This window comes from Cebidichthys violaceus, unplaced genomic scaffold (genome assembly GCF_023349555.1).
Source record: "Cebidichthys violaceus isolate CVI_PGR_0920_01 unplaced genomic scaffold, fCebVio1.0.p SCAF_17, whole genome shotgun sequence".
Taxonomy (NCBI): Eukaryota; Metazoa; Chordata; class Actinopteri; order Perciformes; family Stichaeidae; genus Cebidichthys; species Cebidichthys violaceus.
In genome coordinates this window covers 1,672,298-1,699,964 of record NW_027176340.1, presented here as the reverse complement: position 1 = coordinate 1,699,964, position 27,667 = coordinate 1,672,298, and the positions used below count along the sequence as shown (strand labels likewise).

Below are 27,667 nucleotides of genomic sequence, written 5' to 3'. Positions count from 1 at the left end.
TGGACCCGCCGTGTCTGGTCCAAAGGTGCGCGAGCCTTAAACCTCTGTGATGACTTGAATCCACAGCGGCTTTAAGGTTACTTTCAAAGTAAGGTCTACTGGCCGAACTGAAATGCCAAATGACTGCTTCTTTTAAAAGTGCATACGACAAATATTCAATTACCTAAAATAGCTGAAGATGATTTTTTTTTTTGTGATGATCAAGTTAATAGACTCTCTGATTTACCTCCAGGAGTGGATTCAAGAAGCTTATGTAACTGTGGCCTCGCCGTCATGTTTATACCACGGAGGTTCCACATCTCACTGCTTATATTTTGATGCACCGATCCATAATTCATTGAACCTTTTTTTTTTTTCCTCCGTCCTTCTGTCCGTGTAGCCGTACGTGTGTGTGTGTGTGTGTGTGTGTGTGTGTGTGTGTGTGTGTGTGTGTGTGTGTGTGTGTGTGTGTGTGTGTGTGTGTGTGTGTGTGTGTGTGTGTGTGCGCGCAAAGGGTTAGTGCAGGAGGGAGGCTGCTAATGGATGCATGTATAATGCATCAGCAGCACACACTGCATCCAGTGGCCCACATCCAGTGATGCAGCAGATGCCTCCAGTGAGCTCAGGACCACCTTTTCCTCCCTGTCGATAAATAACAAAAAAAAAAAAACGGTTTCCATACTGTGATTTGCCTCGTTTGAAGGATCGGTTGAACGCATCCACGTTCTGAAGTGCTCTTCATCAACTGCAGAGTACACTAGCACTCCCTCCCCGTTGGTTCGGCCTCATTATTGGGAGGATGCAGCTGCTCACGCTGAGCTCCAGGCTTTGTTTTAGCTGCTGGAAGTGAGACTGAGAAAACCCGAGAGAAAAAAAGATTTAAAAAAAAACACCACCAAGTGTTGTAATCCAAGATTAACACCAGGAGGAATGTGAGATGCAATAATATCAAATATCATAAAGGCACGTGGACGTTCTGTCACATTGTTTAGTGGGACACAGAGACGTGTTTGGACACTGCTTTGTCCTTCTAAAGATGTGTTTGAGTGGATCGAAGTCAGTGTCTGACCACACTGCTGCTTTGGATGGAGGATGCTGTGCCTGTAGCTGCTGCATATATGTATGTGTGTGTGTGTGTGTGTGTGTGTGTGTGTGTGTGTGTGTGTGTGTGTGTGTGTGTGTGTGTGTGTGTGTGTGTGTGTGTGTGTGTGTGTGTGCCCGTGTGTGTGTGTGTGTGTGTGTGTGTGTTTGTGTGTGTGTGTTTGTATGCAGAGGGATTGTCTTTCGATACGTGCGATGCCTGTGAGATGTATAAGCTCTGATCAGATTTCTGAGCGTCAAAATGGACAGCGGATGCTGGAGACAAAGAGACACACACACACACACACACACACACACACACACACACACACACACACACACACGCCTCTTGGTGTCTGATTTTGCAACGCAAGCGTGTTTTTGTAGGTCTTTTTATAATATGAGTAATTCTGTGAAATGTGAAATTCACTTTAATAACTCATGAATCTATTTACTGATATGAATGAAAACAATACACAGTAATCCGTTGCAGTACAGCTGCAAAATACGCGTGTGTGTGTGTGTGTGTGTGTGTGTGTGTGTGTGTGTGTGTACACTACTACAGTATGTCAATAATCATAGAAGCGTAGTTCTTGTGAAGTGGAGGTCATCCTTTATTGGGAATAACGTGTTTATTTGCTAGTAGCGCCGCGGGCCGAGGAGGCCCGCTCCAGATGTTACGGCGCATTATGGAAAAAGCCCGCCGGGCTGCAGACTTTCAGCGTTCCCTCTTCTTCTTCTTCTTCTTCTTCTTCTTCTTCTTCTTCTTCTTCTTCTTCTTCATCCCCCGCAAACAGTTTTGAAAAAAATCACCCTCAATTATGAATTCCGTCCATCTGGCGGGCTGCGATTACCGCTCCCGGCGCTGCAGCCGGCCCGATAGCCGCTCTGTCCGAAGGTCTCACTGTTAGCATTCAGAGCTGAGGAAACGAGGCGGGAGGAGACACTTTGGGCCAACGCCAAGAACTAAATGAGAGCGGGGAGAGACCTCACCTATTATTATCTTATTTTCTCATCATCAGCAAATTTAAAGAGCATGATTGAGTCATTTGTAATAAATGTCAAAGTGACTGCCGGCCATAAACCCGGCAGTTACTTTGGCCCCCCTCACAGGGAGACCTCCATCTATAGCGTCCTCTCCGGGTCTCTTAAGGCCACCTCTCTCCTCCTCCTCCTCCTCCTCCTCCTCCTCCTGCTCCTCCTCCCTCTCCTCCGTCGATCCTCTCTGCTGTCTGCTACGATTAACGGTTTGCTGTCTCAGTCTCCCATCAGCGTCTTTGCTTTTCTTGACCCCCGCTGGTCCTTGAAAGCAGGTGGGTTTAGATATATTACCTGCTCTACGGCCAGCGTTCAATCTATCCAATTAAGGAAACCTATCATTTCCTAGTTACCTTGACAAGTCTCTCTCTGTGTGCTGCATGTGTAGAAACATCCTCTACTCCCCTGGAAACAGAGGGATCGCTGAAAAGGGCGAGACACGGAGTTACTTTTGCAGTATAAAGAAACGACGTTTCTTCTCTGGTGATGTAGGATTTCTGCACGTTATTTGGGTTCTCATCAGCCGCCAACAGCCGTAAAGATACGGCAGCACCTGCAGACGGGTGGCGGTCAGTAATCTCTGCGATTACTAGTCGTGAGTCTTGTCACATAACCGGCTGCTGACTCCTCCTTCGCTGTCTCTCCACATCCCTCACTGGGAATAAGGAGGCCAGACGTCTTGTTCCAGAGTAGCGTGTCAGAACATGCAGGCTTTGTTATCGCGCTGCACTTTTGCCAGACACATTTCAACACAATACGGCAGCGTTATTACCCCCCCCCCCCCCCCCATGTCTGCGCTTCCTCTCTCTCTCTCTCTCTGCAGCCGTCTGCGTCGCAGCCTCACGCTGACGGAAGGAGGATGTCTGTGCAGCATCCTCGCCTTCAAGGTTAACAAGGTGCATCGCTGGAAGCCAGACACTAGAAAGCTTTTACGACTCTACAACACGTCTGTGGCTCTGCAGTCCAATCCCAAAACGATACAGATGTGCACCATGAATCACACAGAGACTTGACTCGTATTGATTTTCCTCACTAAATTGACCTCTTATTTGTTTTTTTACACCGTCTCTTCTTCGTTCCTTCTCCCTGCTCTCCCCTCCTGATTCTCTCGTATGAGTCGGTTCATCTTTACCCCATCTAATCGCTCAGGAAGTGGTTCTTTTGTGGCTAATGACGTCTGCAGGAGGACGACCTCCAGCTCCGTGCATTGATTCTCTGCACGTTCATGGTCCCACGGTCAAAATGCACCACGTCTGTTAGTCATCCATTCATTCTCGTGCCTTGAACTGATGATGTTAATCATCAGTCGAGTTTGAACATGAGCAGAGCCTTGCTGATTTCCATAAAACATTAAAACACGTTCTCCTTTCTTCTAACCACTTAAAACATTTAATTACTGATCTTTTGACGGTTTCTGTGGCTGCCCACTTTGTTGAGGTACATTTCCAAATGTATCTCCTTCCACCTCCTCTACTCTTGCCTCGCATTCACTCAATACGCACAGAGGAAGTAGATTCTTCGCTCCTCGTCCGTCTTCTACTTTGGCAGAAGGTCCAGACTCGCTCTTAGCCCGAGGCGCGGCGTCCCATCTGTCGAAGGAGACCGCGTCTCTCCGTCCCTGTCTCTCAAACGGACCGATACGCCCGTCTGCGTTGTCTTCCGTTCTTAAGTGTTCGTGCGTCGACGCGAGCTGCTTCCATTTCCCTCCTCTTGGTCGGGTCTGAGAATAGGAAGTGGCACATGTGTCTCTCAGAGGGCCTCTGGTCTCGAGTCTGGATTGGCACTTTTTTTTTTTTTTTTTCTTCCTTCGCCGCGTAGCGGAGAGGAACAGGCGGCGTCAGGCCGCCTCGCGGCTGGTGTGTAGGCGTCCGAGAACAGCGGGAGGGCCAGAGTTCCAGAGAGGATGGAAATTGATATTAATTAGATTGTCGAATAAAGAGAGAGTAACTAGTGGGGAGATGGATCCGTGATGAAGTCTGTTTTGTTGCGTAAGAGATGAGAGTGTCACAAAGTTCAGGACAGCGAGCGGTGTTGTCTCACTGGATCCTGGAGTTTTTTAATTCCCTCTTTAACCCTGTCCCCTTCCTCTCTCCCTCCTGTCTCCTTGAATCTCCCATTGCTTCCTTCATCACTTTACTTACTCGTCTTGGCGTTAACACTCGCTGCCTCATCACTCCCCCCCACCCCCCTGTATGCTTAGTGTGCTGTATGTTGACGGGAGGATCGTTGTAACTCAAGCCTCTCGTTTATGTTTATTCGAGCCTCGATGCGAGAGAAGAGACCGTGAGAAGTAAGAGGAAATGTCTTAACAATGAAAATGACACTCGCCTGCACAGCATGCATTAAAATATGCTGAACGGCGTTCAGTTTCCCCCCCAAGTGTATATCGATTTGACATCCGGCGTCTTCCTCTAACGTCGCCAGAGTTGAGCTTCAAAGCGAGCCCAGATTTGGTATTCATGGGTCAGCCTGTCACCGAAGGGTTCAGGTATTGATTTATTCAGCAGATCCGCTCTGAAGTGAGGACAGGAAGGACCACGGGGACATTCCACTGTAGAGCCGGTGGACGGACGTCTTGTGCTCTGCCTCTTGCCGGTGTTACGTTCACCTCTCTCTCTCTTTGTTTGTTGCTGAGACTTTCTCTCCGTTCACAGTGGCAGCACAAGAGCCGGTCAACTAATTGCCTCATTAAAGCGTGCGGCGTTCATTTTTCACACATCACAGCCGAAGCGTTATTCATTTTTCAGTGCATTTTCTGGTTGCACAGAGGCGGTCTATGAAGCTAAAAGCACAGGTGAATGTGGACTCTGTGAGCAGCATTAAACGACCCTCTCCTGCAGAATGTGCTCACAATATTACACGCCGTTTTTTTGTGCAAAGCGGGACTAATTGACTTCCATTGGATTTTATTGTATTGTCGTGGTGTTTGGGCTGTTCTGCTCACACCGTGTTCGAGGCCCGTTGTGACTCTCGTTGGGCCGAACTATCGCTGAGCTCACAGCTATCGGCTAGGAAGAGAGAGAAAGGCTGAATGAAAAAAAGCACCTTAATACGTTCCTATTGTGTGCACATCTCCTTCAGTCGATTCAAATGTGTCTTTTGTAATACACAATATAATGCAACTTTCCCCAATCAAAACTCTCTTTTTTTCTCACTTGTATCTGCAATAATGGAAATTCAAAATGAGAAATGAGGCTTTAAAGATCCTCTGATATTGTTGTTTTCTCTAAAGCTGTGAGGAAGTCTGGGCCGGTCACTGGTGGACGCTATGACCAAAAACCACAAGTCTTTATTTCTGTTTCTGTTTTCGCCGTCGTCATGCTGACCGATTCGGAGGCGGAGCTCCTGCGAGAGCGGCTGGTCTGAGCTGTTGCGCCGATTTGGAACGGTCCAGGCCGAAACATCAACAAGGGGGGGCTGTGTTCCCAGCGAGCAGGGGGCTCACACTGCTTCCTTTGTGTCCCGCTCCTCGGTCCCACCGGGACGCTTCACACATGTATTCACTGGGAGCAGCATGCCACGGGAGAGGTAGACCTTTTTAAAAAAAACAAACCCGGTGACGTTTTTAAACTCGATAAGGCTGTCGCTGCGTGACGCCGATGCAACGCTGGAAGATGAAGAAACGCGTCGATTAGTTTAAGCTGTTCGTCCTCGGCCTTTGACACGGAGCGGTGGGCGTCGCCAGCGAAGTGCCCTTCGCTCTTTCCTCCCTTTTTATGTCCGAACTTGTCAGTTTCGTCATGCTTCGCTGAATAACGAAACTCCAGAGACGGTGCGGGCGTGCCAGGGTTTCTCACAGAAGAGCTGGGCCCCGGCACGCTTCTTCCTCTCCGCGAGTATCATCACGAGAGTCACATGTGGGAGTCGACGCAAGCTTTTGTCAGTTCTTCTCTCGCATCATATTTCTGCAGAAGAAAACCCAAATTCCTGTATTTGTTGCCCAGCCCTCAGCGCACCTTCAGGTGGTGTTTGCTTCACCTTTTGCTCCTTCGGGCCGACGGCCACCGCTCACGGCTTTATGTCTGATGAAGCACAGGGAGAGAACATCAGTGACGTTCTTCTCTGTGGGTGATGACGGGTGGTGGTGCTGTGTGCCACTTCTTTATTATCACTTTTCCCCCCGAATCTCTATAAAGAAATTCTTCTTGCAGAATCTGTAGGCAACGGGACGAGATTTTTCCAAACCCAGCTGTTTGCGCGGTGGGAGCAGGCAGATCCCCCCCCTGGTGTAATAATGATAACAGTGTTTCATCTCCAAACAGGAAACAGGTGTTCTTATCGCACCACCTGGGACTTGATTCTGTTTGCGTGTGCCGATGGAATGCGTCCAGAAAGGACCCGTGTCATGTGACCTGGCTGCGTCTCTTGTTAACGACACCTCCACCTTGCCCGTCTTGTCCATCATGGTGTGAAGGCAGCTGGACCCCGGTAATCCTCCGGTACCCGTCTCCCTGTTTGGCGCTGCCTGTCTGCCAGTCACACAGGAACCCATCTGTAATCAGGCAATGTCCCCCCGAGTCCTGCTGGGAGATTTACAAATCCCCCGCTGATTTATCCTCGTTATGCATATTGCTAGTAATATACCCCCTTCTTCCCAAAGCACACGCAGAGAGACGATAAGTTAGCACGCACACGCTAGCATTTGTCCTCCTTTTTATCCATTTTCTTCATCTTTTGTGTTGCATCAGTGAGGGTGAAGGAGTTGTGAAAGACGTATAGAAGCTCACTGAACTGGCGCTGCTCTATTTTTCCCCCCGTTCTTACTCATTTTCTACCACAACTGGCGTACGTGCTGCCCAGTTGCTAGGCAGTGGACATTATTTATTTTCCTACAGACTCGACGTTTCTTCATCCCCTGCTCCGCACAAACAGTCTTGATTCCTCCGTGTCTCGGTCAAACTTTGGGTCTGTTCAGCCACCAGTTGGAGGTTAAAGCTTACTGGAGAGAGAAGCTGTGTCATTCAATTTCTTCCAAACAATCTTTTGAGCGCACTAGTATCAATAGGGCGTGTGAAAAAATAGTGTGTGTGTGTTTGTGTGTGTGTGTCCTGAGCCTCCACGGTCCAAAGGGAGCGATGGTGCTAATGCTACGTTAGCCACAGATCGGGCAGAGAGTGGTTTTTTTGCGTAATAGCGACGGGATCAGTGGGATGAGTCCAACTGTCCTCAGGCCCGGAGTTCTCCCCACAGAACCACCGGCAACAAACACGCTTATTTGCCCAATCCTGACATGTGATCGCACACGCATCAGTGACGCCATCCTCTGTGGTTCCTCAGCAGTCGCAGCTAACTCTGTGTGTGTGTGTGTGTGTGTGTGTGTGCAAGATGTCACTGGCCTCTGCATATATGCATGTGTGTGCAGCACATCGAGGATTACTGTAGCAGCAATGCATTGTTCATCTTTTAACACAAAACCCCACTCAAATCCCTCCGTCTCGCATTCAAGTTACTGACGTGTGTGTGTGTGTGTGTGTGTGTGTGTGTGTGTGTGTGTGTGTGTGTGTGTGTGTGTGTGTGATGAGGAACAGACTGTACCGGTATTTCATTTGATCTTCAGACGTATTCCACATGCGAAGGTTTTTGAAAATTGAGAATATATATTCAAAGTCTACCAAGAGCTTAAGTGTGTTTGTTTCACGCGATGAAGAGAGCCAGACTTCACCACTCGTCTCTTAACTGTTAACAGCTTCAGGTTCACCGGACAAACTCCAAAGGGCATGTTGACTGTGTTCATGTGTGTGTGTGTGTGTGTGTGTGTGTGTGTGTGTGTGTGTGTGTGTGTGTGTGTGTGTGTGTGTGTGTGTGTGTGTGTGTGTGTGTGTGTGTGTGTGTGTGTGTGTGTGTGTGTGTGTGTGTGTGTGTATGTGTGTGTCCTGGTCAGTTTATGAAATCACTGGTCTAGAAAGTACATTCTGCCAGTTTATCTCCAGACTCTCTCCAGTATATCTACTTCTGAGGCTCCAGGAACAAACTCTGTCTTGTTTGTCCTGCTGTGTCTCCGTATTATCGCTTAAACCCAATCGATTTTAGCGAGTGGAGTTTTATGACTGTTTTTATGGCCTTTTGGCTTCAAACCGACGTCGTGGTTTTAACCGGCTGAAATCAAACGAAGCTCGTCATGCGACATATTCCATCTGCGGCTGGGTTTTACGTGGAATGCACACTGCTTGTTCCCACTGACTCTGACTGCGTCTTAGTTACCGCACTTGTTTCTTTCACTAGGGAATCGGTTTACAGTTTTTGATTCCAAGGTATTCAGTGAGCCGGAGAGAGAGAGAGAGAGAGAGAGAGAGAGAGAGAGAGCGTTTTTTCTTTTCTCGCTTTTCCTTCTGCTTAACAATATCGCCCACAGACTGCACAGCAGATGGACGGTGTGATTTGCAGACTGCTTGGTGGGGACAGTTGGCGCTTCAGAAGCCTGAGGTGGATGTAAAATGTAAGAATGTCACAGTGTGCCTGTAGGTGAGATCACCCACCCGGACCCCTCCAGCGCCCACGTTAGACAAAGTCAAAATATCTGCTGGATATCTGTGAAAACCGTCTTTATTCCAAGGCAAACCACGCGCGCTCTCATCAGCCAGTCTGAGCTCGTACACCTCGAAGGAGAAGGAGCTGACAGCTGTCCGCCGAAGCTATCTTTGCCCATTCCTACCCAGAGGCCTCGCTGTGCACCGCATGCTGCGTAGTAGTGTATTTTGAGGGTCATCCCAGAAAGACCCCCAGGCGAGTACGAATGGAAAGTGCACTGACAGTCAGCCCTGGGTGTGTGTGTGTGTGTGTGTGTGTGTGTGTGTGTGTCTGTCTGTGTGTGGTGTAGTGTTAGATTCCTTGTGGCAGATGTGCTCTCTCCGGCCTCAGGCTATTAGAATAAACACAGCAGTGGATAAGAAAAGCCCACATCCTGTCGAGTGCGAAACGTTTGCATCAAAAATTTTCACAATAATAAAAAGCGGTCCCGATAAGAAGAGGGGAGTATGATGGCGGCTGGTTTTTGTTCCTCTCCGTGTTACATTTGAATTCATGCAGATAGAGCTGGAGTCCCTGTAACAGTAGGAGAGAGAGAGAGAGAGAGAGCAGGAGGCCTGAAAAACGAGAACTGAGATCTCTTGGCGAGCCTGAAGGCAAGGCCGGGAGGTAAAAGGGAGGCGAGCGAGACGAGGGTCCAGATGTGAGACGGCCTCGCCGGCTGCCTGTTTACGTTTCTCAGCCATCGGGAGGAGTGTATTTTTAACCTCTTTGCCTGTTTTTGTTCTCTCTGCAGGTGCTGGAGAGTCGGGGAAGAGCACCATTGTGAAGCAGATGAAGTGAGTGACTGCTCTTTGTTTTGCTTTTCCTCTCCCGTCGTCTCTCGACACACTAGAATATGGGTTTCACAGCACAATTAAATCATGGCTTTCCAACATTCATTTGATTATCGGTATCTACTGAAGTATTACAGCTGGGTTTGAATCTCTGGCGCTTGTTCCAATGAACCATGTTTTCAACAGGAAAACCTGAACGCAAGCGCAGGATTAATCGTCATAATGCAAAGTGGAGGGTACCGAGTTTGTGGAGCGCTTCCCCAGAGGTGGCGCTCCTCTTGATGGATGACTTGATGCGGCGGCGCAGTATCCAGCTCTTAATGAGGAACTACCACGAGACTCGTCTTGTAAACAGACTCGGCCTCCTTAAAACTGGTATTACAGCAGTAGATGGAACCGAGAGTTAATTAGCGCTTTCTTTTACCAATGTTTTGCTTAAAATTTGTGCTTAATTTGACTAAATGTGGGATCCTAGCGTCTCACTTGATGCACTCGGTTTTAATACATCGATACATCAAGATGCAGCCCACACACACACACACACACACACACACACACACACACACACACACACACACAGGCAACCTATATCCTCCTCTGCGCTGCAGCTGACATCGTCTACAGGGATGTCCCCCCCCCCCCCCCCTCTGATGAATGCCGTTGTTTAGCTCGCCGACACGACGAGTAATGAACAGAGTTTGGCCCGGTTAGCTCGGCGCTGCTCGGCTCAGAGCCAACGGGCCTGAAGTAGGCCATTTAACGGCGCGAACATTCATCACCAGCGTTGCGGAGGAGAGAAGCGGTTCTTCTGACACGTGTGTGCTAATATCTACACGGCTGGTACCAGGGGTCCATATCTCGGTACCAGTGAAACGTCTTCGTGATGCTTGTCCTTCACCTGATGGGACGACTCCAGCCCTCACTAGATCACTTAGGCTTGTTGCTTAAGATTTAAAAAAAAACAACTAGAAAAATATGGAACCTGGTCTGTCAGATTTCATACTCAAGTATGTAACGATTCAAGCCAAGAAGTTGAACATGCATTTGGTGAATCATGATTTATGATAATGCTTTAATATGGCATCATATAAACTGGCAGGCCGGGAACTACAGTCTAGTACAAAGACTCGTGTTCTGCTGCCGTCTGTGTAGCCTAATCTCAGATTACTGTGGAGTGAAGCAGACGTGCGGCGGCTGCGCTTCGGTTCCCTACGTGTTCTTAAGACAAGGGCTGAGAAGCTGGTGCTAAATGTGCATTTTCCACAGCTGATGACTCAACTCCTCCCACACGTACACATCAGTGAACACCCCCCCCCCCCCCCCCCAGCGTACACACGTACACAAACACAACACCAAAACAAGCGGCCCGGTTCTACGTTTTTTTTTGGATTTTGAACATGTTTTGATCCACTCACTGAGGTTGTTTGAACCCACTTGTGTAGATTTATTTTCCATAATGACACGAATGGTTCCTAGACGACGTCAGGGCCCTGGATCTAGTTATTATGGGATGTCAAAATGAAAAGGTCCATCGAGCCCCTTTAGCGCCACACCGCTGTCATCTCGTCGCTCAAGTGAGTTATTTTGGCTACCTGAAAATAGAGCCGACTGGACTCGGACTCGTAAAATGGAAAAACAATAGATGTCAGAGATACTGTGTGTGGGATTTTTTTCTATTCATAATTCTGACAATAGGAAGCGTTTAATGCGTCTGTGAGTCACAGGAAGCTGCTGTGCTAATGATGGGCTGTCTTTTAATCCGGTTTAGAAGTTCTTGAGGAGAATTCCCTTCGGTTGACACTAGTCTCAGATGTGACAAAAAGGATAATTATGCTTACGCCACAGGATATGACAGCATTAATAACGGGATATATCAATGTATTCTACTGAAAATGCACCGCTGCTTGACGCTGTGCTCGCACCTTATTTTTAACACGCCGTCAATTCAATATTTAAATGAGAAGGAAGCAGTTTATAAAGTCTGTACCACAAGATTACAATGTTTTCAGTTCAGTTTGTCTGATTAACTTACTCATTATTATAGTTATAGTAAAATCTGAGCAGCAAAATTCTTCCTTCTTAGTTCTTTGTGATGTCAAACGTACGACCCGAGGGGCCAGAACTGGTCCAAATCCGGGCCTCCTGGATCACTTTTCAGAGTACGAAAATATGCAGGGAAGTCATTCATCGCTCCTCCTCATTGTCCACTAGGGGGGGTTGCGCTGTTCTAGACCCCAGCATGTCCAACATGTAGCCACACGACCATCTTCATCAACACAAAGTTCTGTTTTTACATCTCATCATCATGCGTCGTGTCACATATCTGCTTATCTGGACGCGTTATGCAGTTCATCCTTTCACACAGCTCTAAAAAAAAAAACCCGCCAATATTTAGGTTATATAACGATACATACAGACGGCACAATATCACACTTTGTGTCCAGCTGCACCTCGTCCACATGCGCTTCACGATCAAGTGCATCAAATGACGGTCTGGAGTTATTGGAAGTATTGTTTTTGGATGCGGGGGAAACACTGCAGGCTTTCAGTGCTGTTGGCTGCAGCTCACACTGTTGCACTGGGGCGGGGGGGGGGGGGGGGGGCTCCCTTGCATTTTAATGAGGTCCCATTCAGCTTCATCACACAGCCGATCAGCGCCCGGGCTCTCTGGGCCGTGGCAGGCCAAGGGAGATGGTTCTGTTTGGGTTTCCTGCCCAGCAGCCTCTGTGTCAGCAGCACCGTGCTTTTTCAACCACACGCCTCGTTCTCTCCGTCTCTGTCCACAGGTCCAAAGGCAATATTTGTTCTGGTGTCCTCTAGCTGAGAGATGCAACAACATCTGAACCTCCTCAGTACCCCAAACTAGCAGTCTTGTGATTTGTGATCTCGTGCATGGAGGACTAAGGCGTTGTTGATGGATCTAATGAAATTTACACTTTTTAAATTCGGTTTATTGTAACAAATAATGGACAACTTTTTCATAATGAGGTGAGATGTTTTGCAAGATCTTTGGGGGGGAAAAAGTCCACAATATTTTACACCTTTTGTATGTAAGTAACCTTAAGTATTAACGTCCTGATAGTGCTTCGTTGTGACGTTGTAATTTCATTCAGTTCCATCCTAATCTTTTTATATTCTTCCCCGCCCTTCCTCTGCTCTCTGCTCTCAGGATCATCCACGAGGACGGATACTCAGAAGACGAGTGCAAGCAGTACAGAGCCGTCGTCTACAGCAACACAATCCAGTCCATTATGGCCATCATCAAAGCTATGGCCAACCTCAAGATCGACTACGAGGAAGCCACTAGAGCGGTGGGTGTCTGACACTGAGGCCGGTAGCCTGTCCAATGTCGTCGCGAAATAATCTTATTATTATTATTATTATTATTGAGAGACTAGAACTGCTAGTAACCATCTCCAACCAATGTGCCTCTTTCTGGATTCACTTCAAAGTATATTAGCCTAATTAAAACAGCCATGCAGTAGCTTTCAGTGCCTTATTGTTCCCATGTTAAAGGAGGTAACAAAGGTTCTGGGAACCTGATTAAGTATAGTGTAATATTCCGGCTCTCAGCTCGGCGATATCATCTCTGCTAATCGCCACCAAAGCCTGCTCTCTGCCTCCGTCCTGACATCCCACGTCTAGCCTTGAGGAGTCGAGTCGAGGCAGCTCCAGAACGTCTCCCCAGTGCGATGTGACCGTCTCTCTCTCTCTCTCTCTCTCTCTCTCTCTCTCTCTCTCTCTCGCTCTCTCTCTCGCTCTCTCTCTCTCTCTCGCTCTCTCTCTCTCTCTCTCTCTCTCTCTCTCTCTCTCTCTCTTCTCTCTCTCTCTCTCTCTCTCTCTCTCTCTGGAAATCAACTCTGGGCAGCAGATGCTTAAGATGGACTCCAGCAGGGCCATGCGTCGTCTCTCCTCACTTATATGTGTGTGTGAGAGAGAGCTGTTAAAGGAAACAATAACTGGTCTACACCCGGGGAGATAAGATGACAGAAATGAGATTCAGGCATTACTCATGAGAGAAGATTACTCTTTATACAGACCCGTTATCTCATAAATGTGATTCATATATGTATCCTATTCTCACAGGTCATTTGAATCTTTACTGCACGTACATCTTTGATACCTTTTTGTTCTCTCCACTCCACTCCCCTGTCGACCTTCATTCCAGAGGAGTTGGATAAACACAGTTTTTTTTATGTGGAAAGAGCTTCTTTTCACACACACACACACACACACACACACACACACACACACTGCAATGGCATATAGAGTTATTTGAGTATCCTGGAACATTTCACAGATTTCAAATAAAAAGACAATATTTTGCCTCACAGCCGGAGTCGGCATTCAGCAATATTCTAAAAAAAAACCAATATCTGTGTGTGACTGAACCGATCTCTCTACTTCTGCAGAGAACAAGCTGCTTCCATTGTTTGCCAAGCATATCAATCGCTACAAACTATGGGTTACCTGCATTCTGCTCTCATCTGACGTACGTTGTCAAGCGGCTCGTGTTTGCTCCAGGATGTTGAACATCTCCTCATGGGTGTCTCAGAGTAATATTAATGTAGATATTATTGGCGTGCTGGCAGACGGCTGTGTGCCGATGATGGATACGTACTTTCTGGTCACACTATTCCTCGCTCTGTGGTTTACTTCACTCCATGTCTTCTTCACTTCCTCTTTTCGTGCGTACTGATTGGTGGAGAGAGCTTACAGTTATTCATAAGCCATGTCAAGTCTGACTGGTACGGAGTGCATAAGGCTGCAGGAACTTTGATTTACTCTACATGGAGAGAAAAATGAAGTCTTTCCATCGGGGAACGTCTTGCAGTGGTTGCAGCTCTTATCTGCAATTGAGACACAGGTGTTTTTAACTAGATACCCGCAACACCAGCAAGCTATAGCTTGTAATTTGTACAAGGCAGCTTGCTGAAAACCTCTCACCATAACTGATTATTGTTTGCCAGATTCATACATTCTACTTTGTAGTAATAAAATGCACAGAGGCCCACCATCACTGAGCCTTGCGAGAGATGAGTGGAATACGAGCCGTGTGAAAATAAAGCTATGCATGTCAAACTTTGCCGATTTGTAGAAAAAGAGTTGTGGTTAATGTTCGTTCATATTTCTCTCTATCTAACGGCTTTCTCGTCTTTTGTTGTCAGGACGATGCCCGCCAGCTGTTCGCCCTGTCAGCGGCAGCAGAGGAGCAGGGCATCCTGCCAGATGATCTGTCCAACGTCATCCAGCGACTGTGGGCCGACGGCGGCGTCCAGAGCTGCTTCACGCGGGCCAGAGAGTACCAGCTCAACGACTCCGCGGCTTAGTGAGTGCACCAATAACATCAAAGGACATCAAAGCGGACACGTCCAGCATCGGGTTGCAACACATAATGGAGCGTTATTGTGCACAGAACACCTCGGGCGACCAGATTCATAACTACCAGCGCTGCTGCTGCTGCTGCTCTGCTTCAGTAGTTTAAAATGTTCTGCTGGATTCTATTTGATCATTTCTCATATTGCTAATAATCTCAGCATCACAGCACAGGCTGTGGAGAAGAGCCCCGTAGAGAGCTGCTGCAGTTATTAATGGTGAAGGCATTACTTTTTAGGGTTAACCAGTGGTTAATCCACAGCAACACAGCAACCTCTGTCTGTCTGTCTGTCTGTCTGTCTGTCTGTCTGTCTGTCTATCTGTGTCTGTCTGTCTCGCTCTCTCTCTCTCTCTCTATCTATCTATCTATCTCTCTCTCTCTCTCTCTGTCTCTCTCTCTGTGTCTCTCTCTCTCTCTCTCTATCTCTCTCTGCCTCTCTCTGTCTCTCTCTCTCTGTGTCTCTCTCTGTCTCTCTCTGTCTCTCTCTTTCTCTCTCTCTCTGTGTCTCTCTCTGTCTCTCTCTTTCTCTCTCTCTCTCTATCGCTCTGTGTCTCTCTCTCCCTTCCTCCCTCTCCATGGGTCTTGATCACCTCAACGCTGCTCCTCTCTGAGCACTAATAACAGGGAGAGGGTGAGGTGACTGTGGAAGGCTGCTGGTTAAAAGGTGAGAGGTGGTTATCTGCTCTGAAATAGAGATCCAGTGAAAACGGAGGGCTTTAGCCTCGCTGCAGCAGCAATGAACTGCTCTGATTTCCGTTTCATACAAAAGGCCTTTAATAATACCATGACACCTCTGGAATGTGCTGTAAAATGTCAGGGGAGTGTTAAGTCTTTCACAAATGATTGCTTTGCAGTCACGGCCGTATTTAACTTCCAGGGGGAGAGATATTGTTCTCCGCGTCGGCCGCTGTAATCATAAACTTTCTCCGGCTTCGCTTCGCTGCTCTCGTTAAAGCCGAGGGGGCGGACCGCCGACGGGCCGAGAGAGAGCGGACGGTGTGCCGATGGCTCGCCGTGACTTTGTAGAGCGCCGGGAGAGTCGGTTGCTATGAGAGAGAGGACTAATGAGTCCTCGTACTAGACCATAATCCATGTCCGAGCACCTGCTGAGAGAGAGAGAGAGAGAGAGAGAGAGAGAGAGAGAGAGAGAGAGAGAGAGAGAGAGAGCCCTCTGAAACTAATGGATCCATCAGCCGTTATTTCAGGATCGAAGACCTTTTCACACGTCTGGATGTGTAGAAATGAAATGGTCTCTCCTCACACCATGTGAGCAATACGACGTCTATCAATGCTCCGCATCAGTCTCTCTGGTGATTGTTTACCCGGTGACAAAAAGTGGTGGTCGTTAACATCTCTTGTAAAAAAAATCGTCTGAAACGCCCATTATTGATTGTTGAGTACTTTTCTTTTATTAGAGCGTAAGATGAGCAAATTCAATTAATCTCCGAGGTTCATAAACGCTGTGACGGACCGAGCGGCGCTACGATATCTGATGACGACACAAGCGGCCTGAACGTCTCTCCGCTGGGGAGGAGGGTAGCGGTTACACCGTCAACCACGAGGCTCTGATACCTACGCACAGGCCGATTACATCCAGCACCAACACTTTGTCATACAAGCTATTCTTCTTTTTATTTATGTAGTTGCATATTGTGCTGGAAGAATTACACAAAATACATTTGGCTTACATTTAGTTTCTTCCAAATACATTAATAACAAACTCAAATATGCAGAAGACAGAGTCGCTCTGCATGTGAAAAGACCAGCGCCTCAGTGTCCCTCTGCAGCCTTGTGCGTTTACATACAACATGGTGTTGTGATTGTTGACAACGGTCACGTTAATCAGCCGCCAGTGTGACTCCTCACCGCGCTTCACCTGTTCTGCTGACCTTGTTTTTTCGCCGTGACAGTGCAGGATGTGATGCACCTTTTAATTCTTGCAATCTCTGTATTCAGCAGCGTGGGTCGGTTCCCACGGACAACAAACCAGACCTCTCCAATTACCAGAGAGTGGATTCACAAACGTCAGCAGATACTTCCACACATTTGCAGTGAATGAAACAGGGGTGGCTGCGGTTATACAGCAGCAGCAGCAGCAGCAGCCCGGTGTGGTTCTGAGGCGGCTCATCGGCTCGCGTAACGTGACTGCGAGTTTGAACCCGAGACGACACGGCGCCGTTATGAGACGCTCGGGTCCTTCTCGCGTCCGTGTGAAAAAAAAAAACAACCCCCAGATGAGACTTACAACCCTGACACCTGGAGGTGAGAAATGTGCTTCATCTCGTTTATATATTGTCCGTGTTCCCATCAGCTACCTGAATGACCTGGAGAGGATAGGCAAGCCGGACTACATCCCCACCCAGCAAGATGTGCTGCGGACCCGAGTGAAGACCACCGGCATCGTGGAGACGCATTTCACCTTCAAGGACCTGCACTTCAAGTACGACCCCCCTCTTTACTGCTTGTCTTATTGTTAGAGGTGCAAATCGGTCGATCTTCTGCAGCTCAACATATATTGCAAAAGACATTTATTGTATTTAATGTCTTTTTGTTTTAGATCATCGTGTAGTCACTAAATCAGAGAGGGTGAGGTGCCTTCAGGCGCAGCAGGTGACGGTTAATTATTTGATTTAGGCTGGAGCTCACTGCCTGAAGTATATCGAAGCGTTTCACTATGAAACCCTTTCTGATCTCGATGCATCGCTGCGTTAATTAAAGACGACGATAACGGACTCAAAAGCTGATCCGAAAGCAATCAAACGTGCGTGAAAATATGAATCTGCTGTTGACAATAAAGTTCATCGATGACAGATTTTGCCAGCGCACAATGCTTCCCCCCCTTTTATTTTTTTTGGAAAGTCAATAAAGTTCCAAGAAAGAAAAACATAATTTTTGTTCTGATTTGTGAAGCTGCTCTGTCTCATGTCAGCAGCTGAGCTTCAAACAAGTGTTCATTGAAGCACAAACGCATTAAACATGAGTGAAAACACATTGTTATCCCACTATAAACTGTGCACACATGTGGGTGACGGAGTGGTTACCACACCACAGCAGGATTTACGCACATTAAGGAACACAAACTCATTATTACTCTTTGGGCTTTTGTTTCTTTTGAACGACGGTTTTCAGCCACGCTTCTCAGAAGTTCTCTTGTTTTTACAACGTCGATGTTTCATCGTTGTGTGTTTATGTGTTCTGACACATAATCCCCATTGAGGTGACGAAACATAAACCCACGTGCAAACACGTACCTTTTCCTATCTGATGGAAACATAAGTCGCCGCCGCTGCTGCTGCTTTAACTAGGCAGTGGAAATGAAAAGCTGCGTGTCCGTCTGTAATATTTAAGCCTCATATTTATCTTGATTTATATTATTCCTCTTTGGAACCAGCGTGTGTTTTACCTCAAGCGCCTCTTTATTGCTGCGCTGCCGTGATATATATCTTTATTTTTATTTATATATATATATATATATATATATATATATATATATATATATATATATATATATATATATATATATATATAAAGGTATATTCGACTTACGTCAGCATTGCTGGAGATGAACGCTCTGTTGAGGTAAACACTCCTAAGTGTGTCACTGTTATAATGAGCTCTGCTTACTCGGCGTAAAGCCGGCCCTTCCGCGGGACTCAAAAGTTCGTCTGTAATGAACCAAATTCTGCAAAGTGAAAACTGCTGAGCGGGAAGAATGAAGGCGTCCGTCTGCGATGCTTTACGACAAATAACGGCGCTCTACCTTCAGCCGCTTCAGTGTGACGTGGAGAACATCCTCGGCGTTCTCTCTCTCTCTCTCTCTCTCTCTCTCTCTCTCTCTCTCTCGCTCTCTCTCTCACTCTCTCTCTCTCTCTCTCATCCTTCTCTGTTCGCTCCACCTTCATGAATAAGTCATGTCGGAGCTCGGTGAAAAAAAAAAAAAAAAAGAAAACCTGCCGCTGACGTGCCTCAACCTGCCTTAAGGCCGCCTGTTGCCACAGCAACTGCACTGAACAAAAATGCCAACAAATGCCAGGGGAAAAAAAAAAAAATGACAAAGCCTGTGCAGCAGAAGAACACCCTGACCCCGGGGAGACGAGGACACAGAAATGTGCTCGGTCCCATCCGCTGTCCCATTGAAAACGCCGTGTTTATACTGTGTGTGTGTGTGTATGTGTGTGTGTGTGTGTGTGTGTGTGTGTGTGTGTGTGTGTGCACGCAGGATGTTTGATGTGGGAGGCCAGCGGTCAGAAAGGAAGAAGTGGATCCACTGCTTCGAGGGAGTCACAGCTATCATCTTCTGCGTAGCCATGAGTGCTTACGACCTGGTGCTGGCTGAGGACGAGGAGATGGTGAGTTCAGCTTATTATTATTATTATTATTATTATATGAATATAAAGAAGAAGAAGAAGCTTCGCAGCCTTGCATGTGTTTTGCAGCAGATTCCCAGGATGTTCCCAGCGGTGAGGAGAGGTTGGGTTTCACTTTATGTGTCCTACTCGGCGCTCTCTAATAATCTCTTTTTATCTCCACGTCTGCGGCCCGTCCCACTCAGAACCGGATGCACGAGAGCATGAAGCTGTTCGACTCCATCTGCAACAACAAGTGGTTCACGGAGACGTCCATCATCCTGTTCCTCAACAAGAAGGACCTGTTTGAGGAGAAGATCGCCCACAGCCCTCTGACCATCTGCTTCCCCGAGTACAACGGTACGGTCTGAACAGTCTCGGCCCGACCGCGGGACCGGTCCAGCTGATTGACACGACCTGAAACCAGATTCTGTTCGCTGCAAGAAAAAGCCCTTAATTCTCTATTTGTGACTATATTTATTCATCCAAAAAATGACCTTTCCTCGTTTTTAACACAAAAAAAAATATGATTGCAAGTAACCTCAATATAGTGACGGTATAACTGATGATACAGTTGTTGTTTTGAGCAGAAAACTAGCATATTGAAATATATTTAGTATCTAGACATAATCCCTTAAGTGTTAAACGTGCTTTCTGTGAGATATGGTGGTCATACATAGTGAGAGCCTTGAGGAACTCGGCAGACTCAAGCTCTCCAAACACTCTTGTCGTCCCTCAGGACCCAACAAGTACGAGGAGGCCCAGGCTTACATCCAGACCAAATTCGAGGACCTGAACAAGAAGAAGGACACCAAGGAGATCTACACCCACTTCACCTGCGCCACCGACACCAAGAACGTGCAGTTTGTGTTCGACGCCGTCACCGACGTCATCATCAAGAACAACCTGAAGGACTGTGGCCTCTTCTGAAAACAAGTCTGAGGAAGAGTCAAGGTGAGTTCAGAGACAAAGGGACTCCAGTGACTCGGCTCGCTGACGAAGACGTGACTAATTCTGTGCTTTTTTTGTGCTTTTAATAGATTACTTGAAGAGTTCTGATGACCATAAAGATAGGGGGAATATACACACATCATCAATGACTGCACTGGCCAACCACCATTTCTGCTTTGATCAGCTTTTTATAAAGACACCTAAGAGACTGAAAACCCGACGGGCCTCGCAGAATTTCAATAAATGTCGCTCGCCTCGTTAACTCTTTTGGGCTCCGACCACAAAAATCCACATTTATTATTGTATTTTGGTTCTTTTCTTCTTCTTCTTCTTCTTCTTCTTCTTCTTCTTTATTTTCAATTACTAGAGGAGGCAAAGGAAAAGTTTTTTTTATATGAATGCATTCGTCTTACTTTTAGAAATTCTGATGTGCAAATTATTATTAAACCTTTAATCACATGAAGCTTATTTTTTGAAGAGATGAAGCACATGGACATGAAATATGATCGATGAAGGAAAGTGTTTTTTTTTTTTTAAATAATAATAATGTTTACATACGTTCATCATTCATAGCCAAACTGTATATTGTTCTGCATGACTCAACATGGCAAATATTAGCTCTGTAATCTGCACAAAGTATCTAACATTCCTACAAAATGAAAATAAAAAAAGTTAAAATGTTGACAAAAAGAAAGGGAAAAAAAAAAAAAAAAGCTTGCAGGGGGAAATTATGGCAAAAATCCTAACTGATATTTAAAGTGTGTGTGTGTGTGTGTGTGTGTGTGTGTGTGTGTGTGTGTGTGTGTGTACCTAACATTCTGTCACTTTTTATAGAACCGTTTCCACGTCTGTTGCAGTATGTTTGTGCCTTGACTTCTGTTTACAACCGATTCCTAGATATGCTTTCAGTACGTTTGACCTACTGTGCGCCTATATTTTTCTCGCATTTTCTGCCTAGCACCTATGAATATATAATAGTGATTATTAATGAGAGACGAAAATCTAATTCAGAAAAAAAAAGGTTAGTGTTTTTGGTAAATATTAAAATGCTTTAAAAAGTCTTATATGATTTAATTTAAATAAAAGTAGAGATCACCTGACTCTTGCACATTGTTTTTCCTCTGTTTAGTTACTTTGATGTTTTATTGCGGCGGACATATTTGGTATAATAGTTCAGAAGCGTCATCGACCTAACTGCCGCTTCCTCCTGGAGACTTTAAGCAGGCTGACGGCGCCATCTAGTGGGATGTTCCAGTACATAGGGGCCGTCATAGGGTCCAGAGACGGAGGCCCAATCCCAGTCTCCGGCTCCCTCCCCTGCCATTCAGGTTTCGCCCAAAGGGAATTACCCACAATTCATAGTAACGTGACGTTTCACACAGGGCAGCAGGCAGACGTAAACAAAGAGGACGTCACTGGAATGTTCCATTTCCTCAGAAAACATTAAGAATGAGAGATGGAACACACAATCAGAGGAGTGGAAGCAGAGATTATACTACAGATGTATTCATCAAAACAGTGAAGTTATTCATTGAAGCTGACAAAAAACGAGAAATGGATTATTTGAAATGACCTCTGACCTGGTGAGGAAAGAGCCTGGAAGACGTTCAAGTCAGGGAGTCAGAAGTCAAAAGGAATACTCACAGTTGTACATAACTTTACGTTGTCAAAGTACAGTCCTATTCATATTTACAGCAACCGTTTACCAGGCGACCTCAGTAAATCCTTGAGGGTTCAGGGTTTAAGACCTTAAGGGGGGCGTTGGGGATTGGGCCTGAGACTTGCTTGTTCAGTCTCATTCAGCTCAGTCTTGCCTTCAGGTATATATATTTTATTGTTTTATATACATATATATGAAGTGTGTGAGAGGCTGTTGTAATCCATATCTTACACATAAGAGGGCTGATCAATGATGCTCATATTAGCTTAATGGCAGCTCCTCCTGAAGCCTCACAGAATAGAAATACTGACTTTATTAAGCTCGAGCTGCACTGAGCAACGTCGAGCTGCAGAGACATGTGGCAGAAACATGCAGCCTGATGTATCTATATATTTATATATGCATGTATCCAGTGAGAGAGATAATAAAGAGGACAATACGACGTGAACCATCACTGGAGCCGTAACCTCTGCAATCAAAAACCACAATTCTATTGAATACGGAATCACACAAGAATGTCTTATCTTTAACTGAGAGGAAGTATGAAGAGTCGATAAAGAGAGTGTGGAGCACTACTGCGTGTAGGTGAGGCTTAGATGAGGCTGCTCAGGAACTCTCTGCACATTTGTCTGAAGGTTTTATCACCCGGTGGGTTTTCTATATTTAATGTAACTCACCGCTGGTTCGCTTCAGCTGAAATCAGGTTGAGCTGTAAGTCCCTGAACGGTGTTACTGTTACTGTTACGCTCTACCAAGACGTCACGTAACCACACACCAACACGGTCGACAGTAAAGGACATTAATGTCGCTGCTACGTGTGGCAGAGAGAGAGAGAGAGAGAGAGAGAGAGAGAGAGAATATACACACATCATGAATGACTGCTCTGGCCATCCACGACTTCTGCTTTGGTCAGCGTTTAATAATAAAGACGCCTAACATGGAATGGTGTTTTCTAAACCCTTCAGCGGTGCTTCCTCTAGAGGGCGCTGCAGTTCATCACCAGACGTGCTGGCTTCTAACCAGCACAACATGTCAGCGTTTGCACACCCAACAGTGTGAGAACATGTTCTGTTGTGTTCAGGAAGTCTTTCAAAGTAAAAGAGATTATTGTTTGGCGTATTTAAGCGATCTCTGAAACGGACGTTTCATGTTTAAATGTGTCCGTGAATGAAGCCTTCCAGCTGTGAGACATGGCTGCACTAACATCTGTGAAAATGAACGATTCTCACCCGACGCCAGGAACGAGAGATTCAGTGACAGACCCACAAACATACAATCTGGTATTTTAGAACTTCGTCCCGATGATGCGCTTTACTGGCTGCACGGCTGAACCCAACGGAACCAAACTCTGTTCATCAGAGGGCTCAGCCTTAATGCAGTGTCAAGAGGAAACGGACAGAACATCAGCATTATTACACGATCAAGCATTATAAAGAAGAAACTATTCATCGGACTTAATGGATTGTGTTCAAGTACCAACTCGGCTCATAATTACATCCATTAGGGATTCCTAAAAGTATAATTATCGGACTAAAGGTCGGCTTGTGTAGAAAATTGAAATAATCACAATTCCATTAAAGGCCCTGTGCAATTACTTAATGCATCATGTAGAGTGTACGTGCTGGTGGCAGCATCCATACCATCATTATCTTCTAGAAACATAATCTTTAATTAGTGAACGCCTGGAGTCCTCAGGAACCTGCACTCTGTCAAATGTCTATCTTCAAACTCCAACGTTAGTCAGCGCTGCAGCTCAGGCTGTAGGTGAACATATGTGGAAGGATTGGACACTAGAATTAGAAAAGAGAAAAGCAAAGAGACAGATGTTCTTGTTAAAGTGCGTAAAATCTACCTGTAAGAGTGCGTGTGTTGGGTCAAGGCGGTTCTGCAGGTTTGGACGTGCCGTGAGTACCTGAATGCTAATGTTGGACTTGCTGTGGAGACAAATCTGCACCTGAACGGCGGACCATCAGATCTGGATGAACCCCCATCAGAACTGAACAGCTGCATTCCTCTCAGCCCTTTGGATTTGCATGAACATCCATCACCTGAATAATGTGAATGGAAGGTCGAGTGCCAAAACGACTGCCAGGGTTACAGGCTCAATGCCCAATTAGGAGGCAGATTATCCCATTTACATGTAGGTATTCTGTTTACGGTCTGGTTCAGTGATCGGCAACGAGCTGCCAGCAGGACTCCTACCGACTGGAACTAGAAGCAGACAAAAAAAAAAAAAGCAGTGCAAAGGTTTGGATTTATTTCACAGTGTGACTTAAAAACAATCCCGCAAAAGAAACATGATTTATAGGAAATTTAAAAATGTCAAACTTGCATTTTCACAAGGTTTAATTACACAGGAATGCATCATAATTCAACTGAAGCAATGAATTGATGAGACCGTTCACAGAAAATGGATCAATGGCAGAAGAAGAAATTCCAAAAATCCACTGATTCCAGCATCTCACATGTGTTTTTATCATTTATTACTAATCTGGTAAACTCAATATAAGTGGACTGTTGGGACATTGTACTTTTGTCTGCATGCTACTTTATGTCATGTTATAAATCACGTCATTAATCCAGGATGTCATTGGCACATTTACCTTAACGATGGATGCAATACATGAAGTCGTGGACAGAGACACACAGTTACACACATTCAGTGTGATGAGGAAAGAGTAGAGGGAGAAGGGAGAAGACATCGCCGTAATACTCTGGTGGTTTGAGGGCCTTTCCTCTCTCTGCAGTCGTGTTCGGCTGCGAGCAGAGGCTTGGCTTGTGAATGGCTCGTGCTAGCTTCCTGCGCTCTGATTGGCTCATTCAGACACAAGCGGCTGCAGAGCGCGGAGCTGTAAAAAGGAGACGAGCTGTGTTGAGCGTCTTACTCCGCGCACATCTGCCTCCGTTCACGGATCCCCTCTGGAGCCTCTGCAGCCCGCAGCACCGACCGCACCGGACGACCCCGGGACATTCTCCTCCGTTAACGGGACATGCGATTCGCTTTGTGCGGAAAAGTGCCACATTTAAAGTGAGTGTTTGTGTTAAGCTCAGACTACTTTTTTATACGCTATTCTGATTTCTTACGGACTGATTATGTCTTGTCTTGTTTTAAAACGGGTTCATTCTTTTTCCTTGCAGGATCTGAGTTTTACAGATGAGAGGAGAAGAGATGGTGAGTTCGTTTTCTCTTGATAATCTATTTTAAACATTAAAAACTGGGGCGCTTTTATTTCAGACCACTCATATTTGCGCATCTCGATTTACTAACTATATTTAATACAACCTGAATAGAGAATCAGTCCCAACATATGGAGAGAACATCTGGCGGTCGATGATGCTCAGACGCCTCCATAGTTTGAGTAAATAACGACAGATGATTCTGCAGCGCGTGGAGGTGTTTATTCACTGCTTTTGATGAGTAGTTTATTTCCCTTATATGATCAAATATTGAGGGTTTTTTTTTTCTGTATTGCACACCCTGCTTTGTTGGATCCATGAAACCAAAGCTTTGGGTACTTTCTCAAGTTCTTGCAACATCTCACAGAGTTATGATGAATAGCCGATGGGGGCAGAAGGTCTGGCGGCCGGGTCAAATGCTCTAATGGATTGTGTGGACTCGGAGCAGAGAGGTCATTACGGGTTCAAAGGTTAGCGGACTGGTACCGGGTTGTGTTGGATGTGACCTCTGTGGCCACACATGAACCCGTATCCTGTGGTTCCCCTCTGATTAAGTTACATCACTGCAAACCAACCCGTATAGTAAAGCAGTACTCGCTATTTACAGAACTTCATCTTTCTTCCTCTGCTTCACGTCTACCCTTGAACTCTCTCACACACACACACACACACACACACACACACACACACACACACACACACACACACACTGTCACATGATCTCTTATGCCCTGTTTGAGTTTGAGAGTGAGCCAACGCTGCTCACTGGCTGATTCTGGCCAATCAGCGCAGTGAGTCAGAGAGAGGAAACGGGAGTATTATATTCCTCACTGTGTCACCGGTGAACTTCATAGGCAAACCCGCTGCACCCTTAAAGAGGCAGGACCCCTGTAGCTTAATCTAGATCCACAAGACCCCAGTTCCCACTCGATATACCGCAGATGTTTTTTGCGTCGCCCCTGGAGTTGTCCCGGGATGTGGAGAAATAGCTGAGGTTAGACATTAGCGCAGCTCTCCCTGTAGTAATACGTGTCTGGGTTTTCAGTTGAATCACGCCTGACTCAATGAAATTAGGGCGTTCACTAATGCCGCTGGTGTGGCCGAGTGAATTAACGGACAGACGAATTAGCTTTGTGTTGAAATCGGTGTATTGACGGCCTGTGTTCTTTGAGGCCTCCGACATCACAATAAGAGAGTCTTTCATGAGTTGAAACTCACACGCCTGAGCGTGTCCACAGCCTCTGCCTTTACTCAACCCCTATTATTAGATCCATTCTGCAGCAGTCCACCAGAGAGCCTTAGACGTAGTCAGCGCTCTCCCTGCTGATGTGCCACTGTGTGTGATATACATTGACCACTTGTGTCTGACTCTCGCTCTGTTTTGTCTCCTCAGCTCTGCCTGCGTGACTCAGGCGACTGCTTACGGGAGCAGATGCAGTACATGATGAGGTCCCTGCAAGACCTGAAAAACCTCCGCAAAACCTGCCCCGCGGCCAAGCGCCCCCTCAGCGGCCAACTCCCAGCGCTGGTGCGCCACTCCGCAGCGGCACGCGCCTGTCAGCAGCGGGCGCTGCAGCGAGAGCTGCGCACGCGCCTGCGCACGTCTAACGCCAGCACGGCCAGCACGTACGACTCGGCCTGCTGCCTGGCGAGCCACCTGGAGGAGGACGAGGACAACCTGACCGGCCGGCTGGGCCTGAGCCTCGGACTGGGCCTGGGCTCTCCCAGCAGTCAGAAGAGTTTGGAGTTTGATTCGGGTTACTCTGAGGCGTCGTGGCAGGACGAAGTGGTGGTTCTCAGGAGGACCAGGAACGTGCGGGTGTCGTCTTCAGCCTGCCTGCGCACAAACAGAGCGGCGAGTGGACGCGTTCGACCCAAATCCACGTCCGACGCCTGTCTGGAGAGGTGGACGTCGTTTGAGGTCAGCGACCCAGAGGACTGGACGAACTCTTTGTTGACCAGAGGACGCAACCGCCAACCTCTGGTTCTGGGTGACAACAGCTTTGCAGACCTCATACAGAACTGGATGGACTTACCAGACTGTCCCGATCCCACAGAGCTGAAGCCAAATTCAAGAAGCAGACAGGGAGGAGGTTTCTTTGTCAACATGCGGAGGAAGCTGGCTGGGTTTTCCAAGAGTGTAGAGGACCGAGTGAGGATGAGGTCCACAGACTCTGCTCACATCAACAGAGCTGCCAATGCCCCAAAACGTCTGTCCTGTCCAGTCGTGGCAGCGCAGCCCAAAGTCCCCTTTTTCCACCAGTCTTACTCGGGCATCAATGAGATGAACACAGAGTTTTACCACTTCGCAGCCCTCATGAAGTCACGCAGCCGACAGCCCATAATCTGCAAAGATATCCTCGGCTACGTCTGACACAAAGCCACGTAAAGACTGGACAATCCTCAGACTCATGACTGTTGTTTCACTTCTATATGCTGATGACTAAGCTGCTGGAAATAAAGATGTTCTCATAATTTAAACTCTACTTATTTGTATTGTCCGTGTCTCGCATGCGACGCAGGAAATGTATGTTTGGTATCATTTTGAATTCCCAGAAGACACACAAACACAGTTTCTTTTGGTTTTTTTATTTGAATGAAGCTTCCGCCGTAGTCCTCTGAGTTTCATTTACTGCTCATTACAGTTAGACGGCGACTCCGGACCGTCGGATTGAAGCGGGCTGTTACTGCCGGCAAAGCGGTGGAATGTCAGTCCGTTTGTTTTCGTTATGCATGTAAGACCCCGGGCCGGCATGGT

General features: G+C 46.7%; 2 protein-coding genes across 2 annotated transcripts in view; both read left to right on the top strand.

The window, feature by feature from the left end:
* The window catches only part of LOC137873630 (guanine nucleotide-binding protein G(i) subunit alpha-2-like), a 40,236-nt gene extending 19,064 nt beyond the window's left edge, over positions 1-21,172 (top strand). The window contains exons 2-9 of the mRNA XM_068711917.1: positions 9,359-9,401; positions 12,568-12,709; positions 14,567-14,727; positions 17,087-17,215; positions 18,995-19,124; positions 19,328-19,481; positions 19,861-20,075; positions 20,162-21,172. Coding sequence (XP_068568018.1) covers positions 9,359-9,401; positions 12,568-12,709; positions 14,567-14,727; positions 17,087-17,215; positions 18,995-19,124; positions 19,328-19,481; positions 19,861-20,051 — 950 coding nt within the window. The 3' untranslated portion in view covers positions 20,052-20,075; positions 20,162-21,172. The remainder of the gene's footprint in view (positions 1-9,358; positions 9,402-12,567; positions 12,710-14,566; positions 14,728-17,086; positions 17,216-18,994; positions 19,125-19,327; positions 19,482-19,860; positions 20,076-20,161) is intronic.
* A 2,818-nt stretch (positions 21,173-23,990) lies between these two features.
* Positions 23,991-27,376, top strand: LOC137873629 (PAK4-inhibitor inka2-like). The gene is made up of 3 exons (XM_068711916.1): positions 23,991-24,760; positions 24,871-24,904; positions 26,303-27,376. The coding sequence occupies exons 2-3, from the start codon at positions 24,887-24,889 to the stop codon at positions 27,281-27,283; spliced, it is 999 nt and encodes a 332-aa protein (XP_068568017.1). The 5' UTR covers positions 23,991-24,760; positions 24,871-24,886; the 3' UTR covers positions 27,284-27,376.
* Positions 27,377-27,667: the final 291 nt, after the last annotated feature.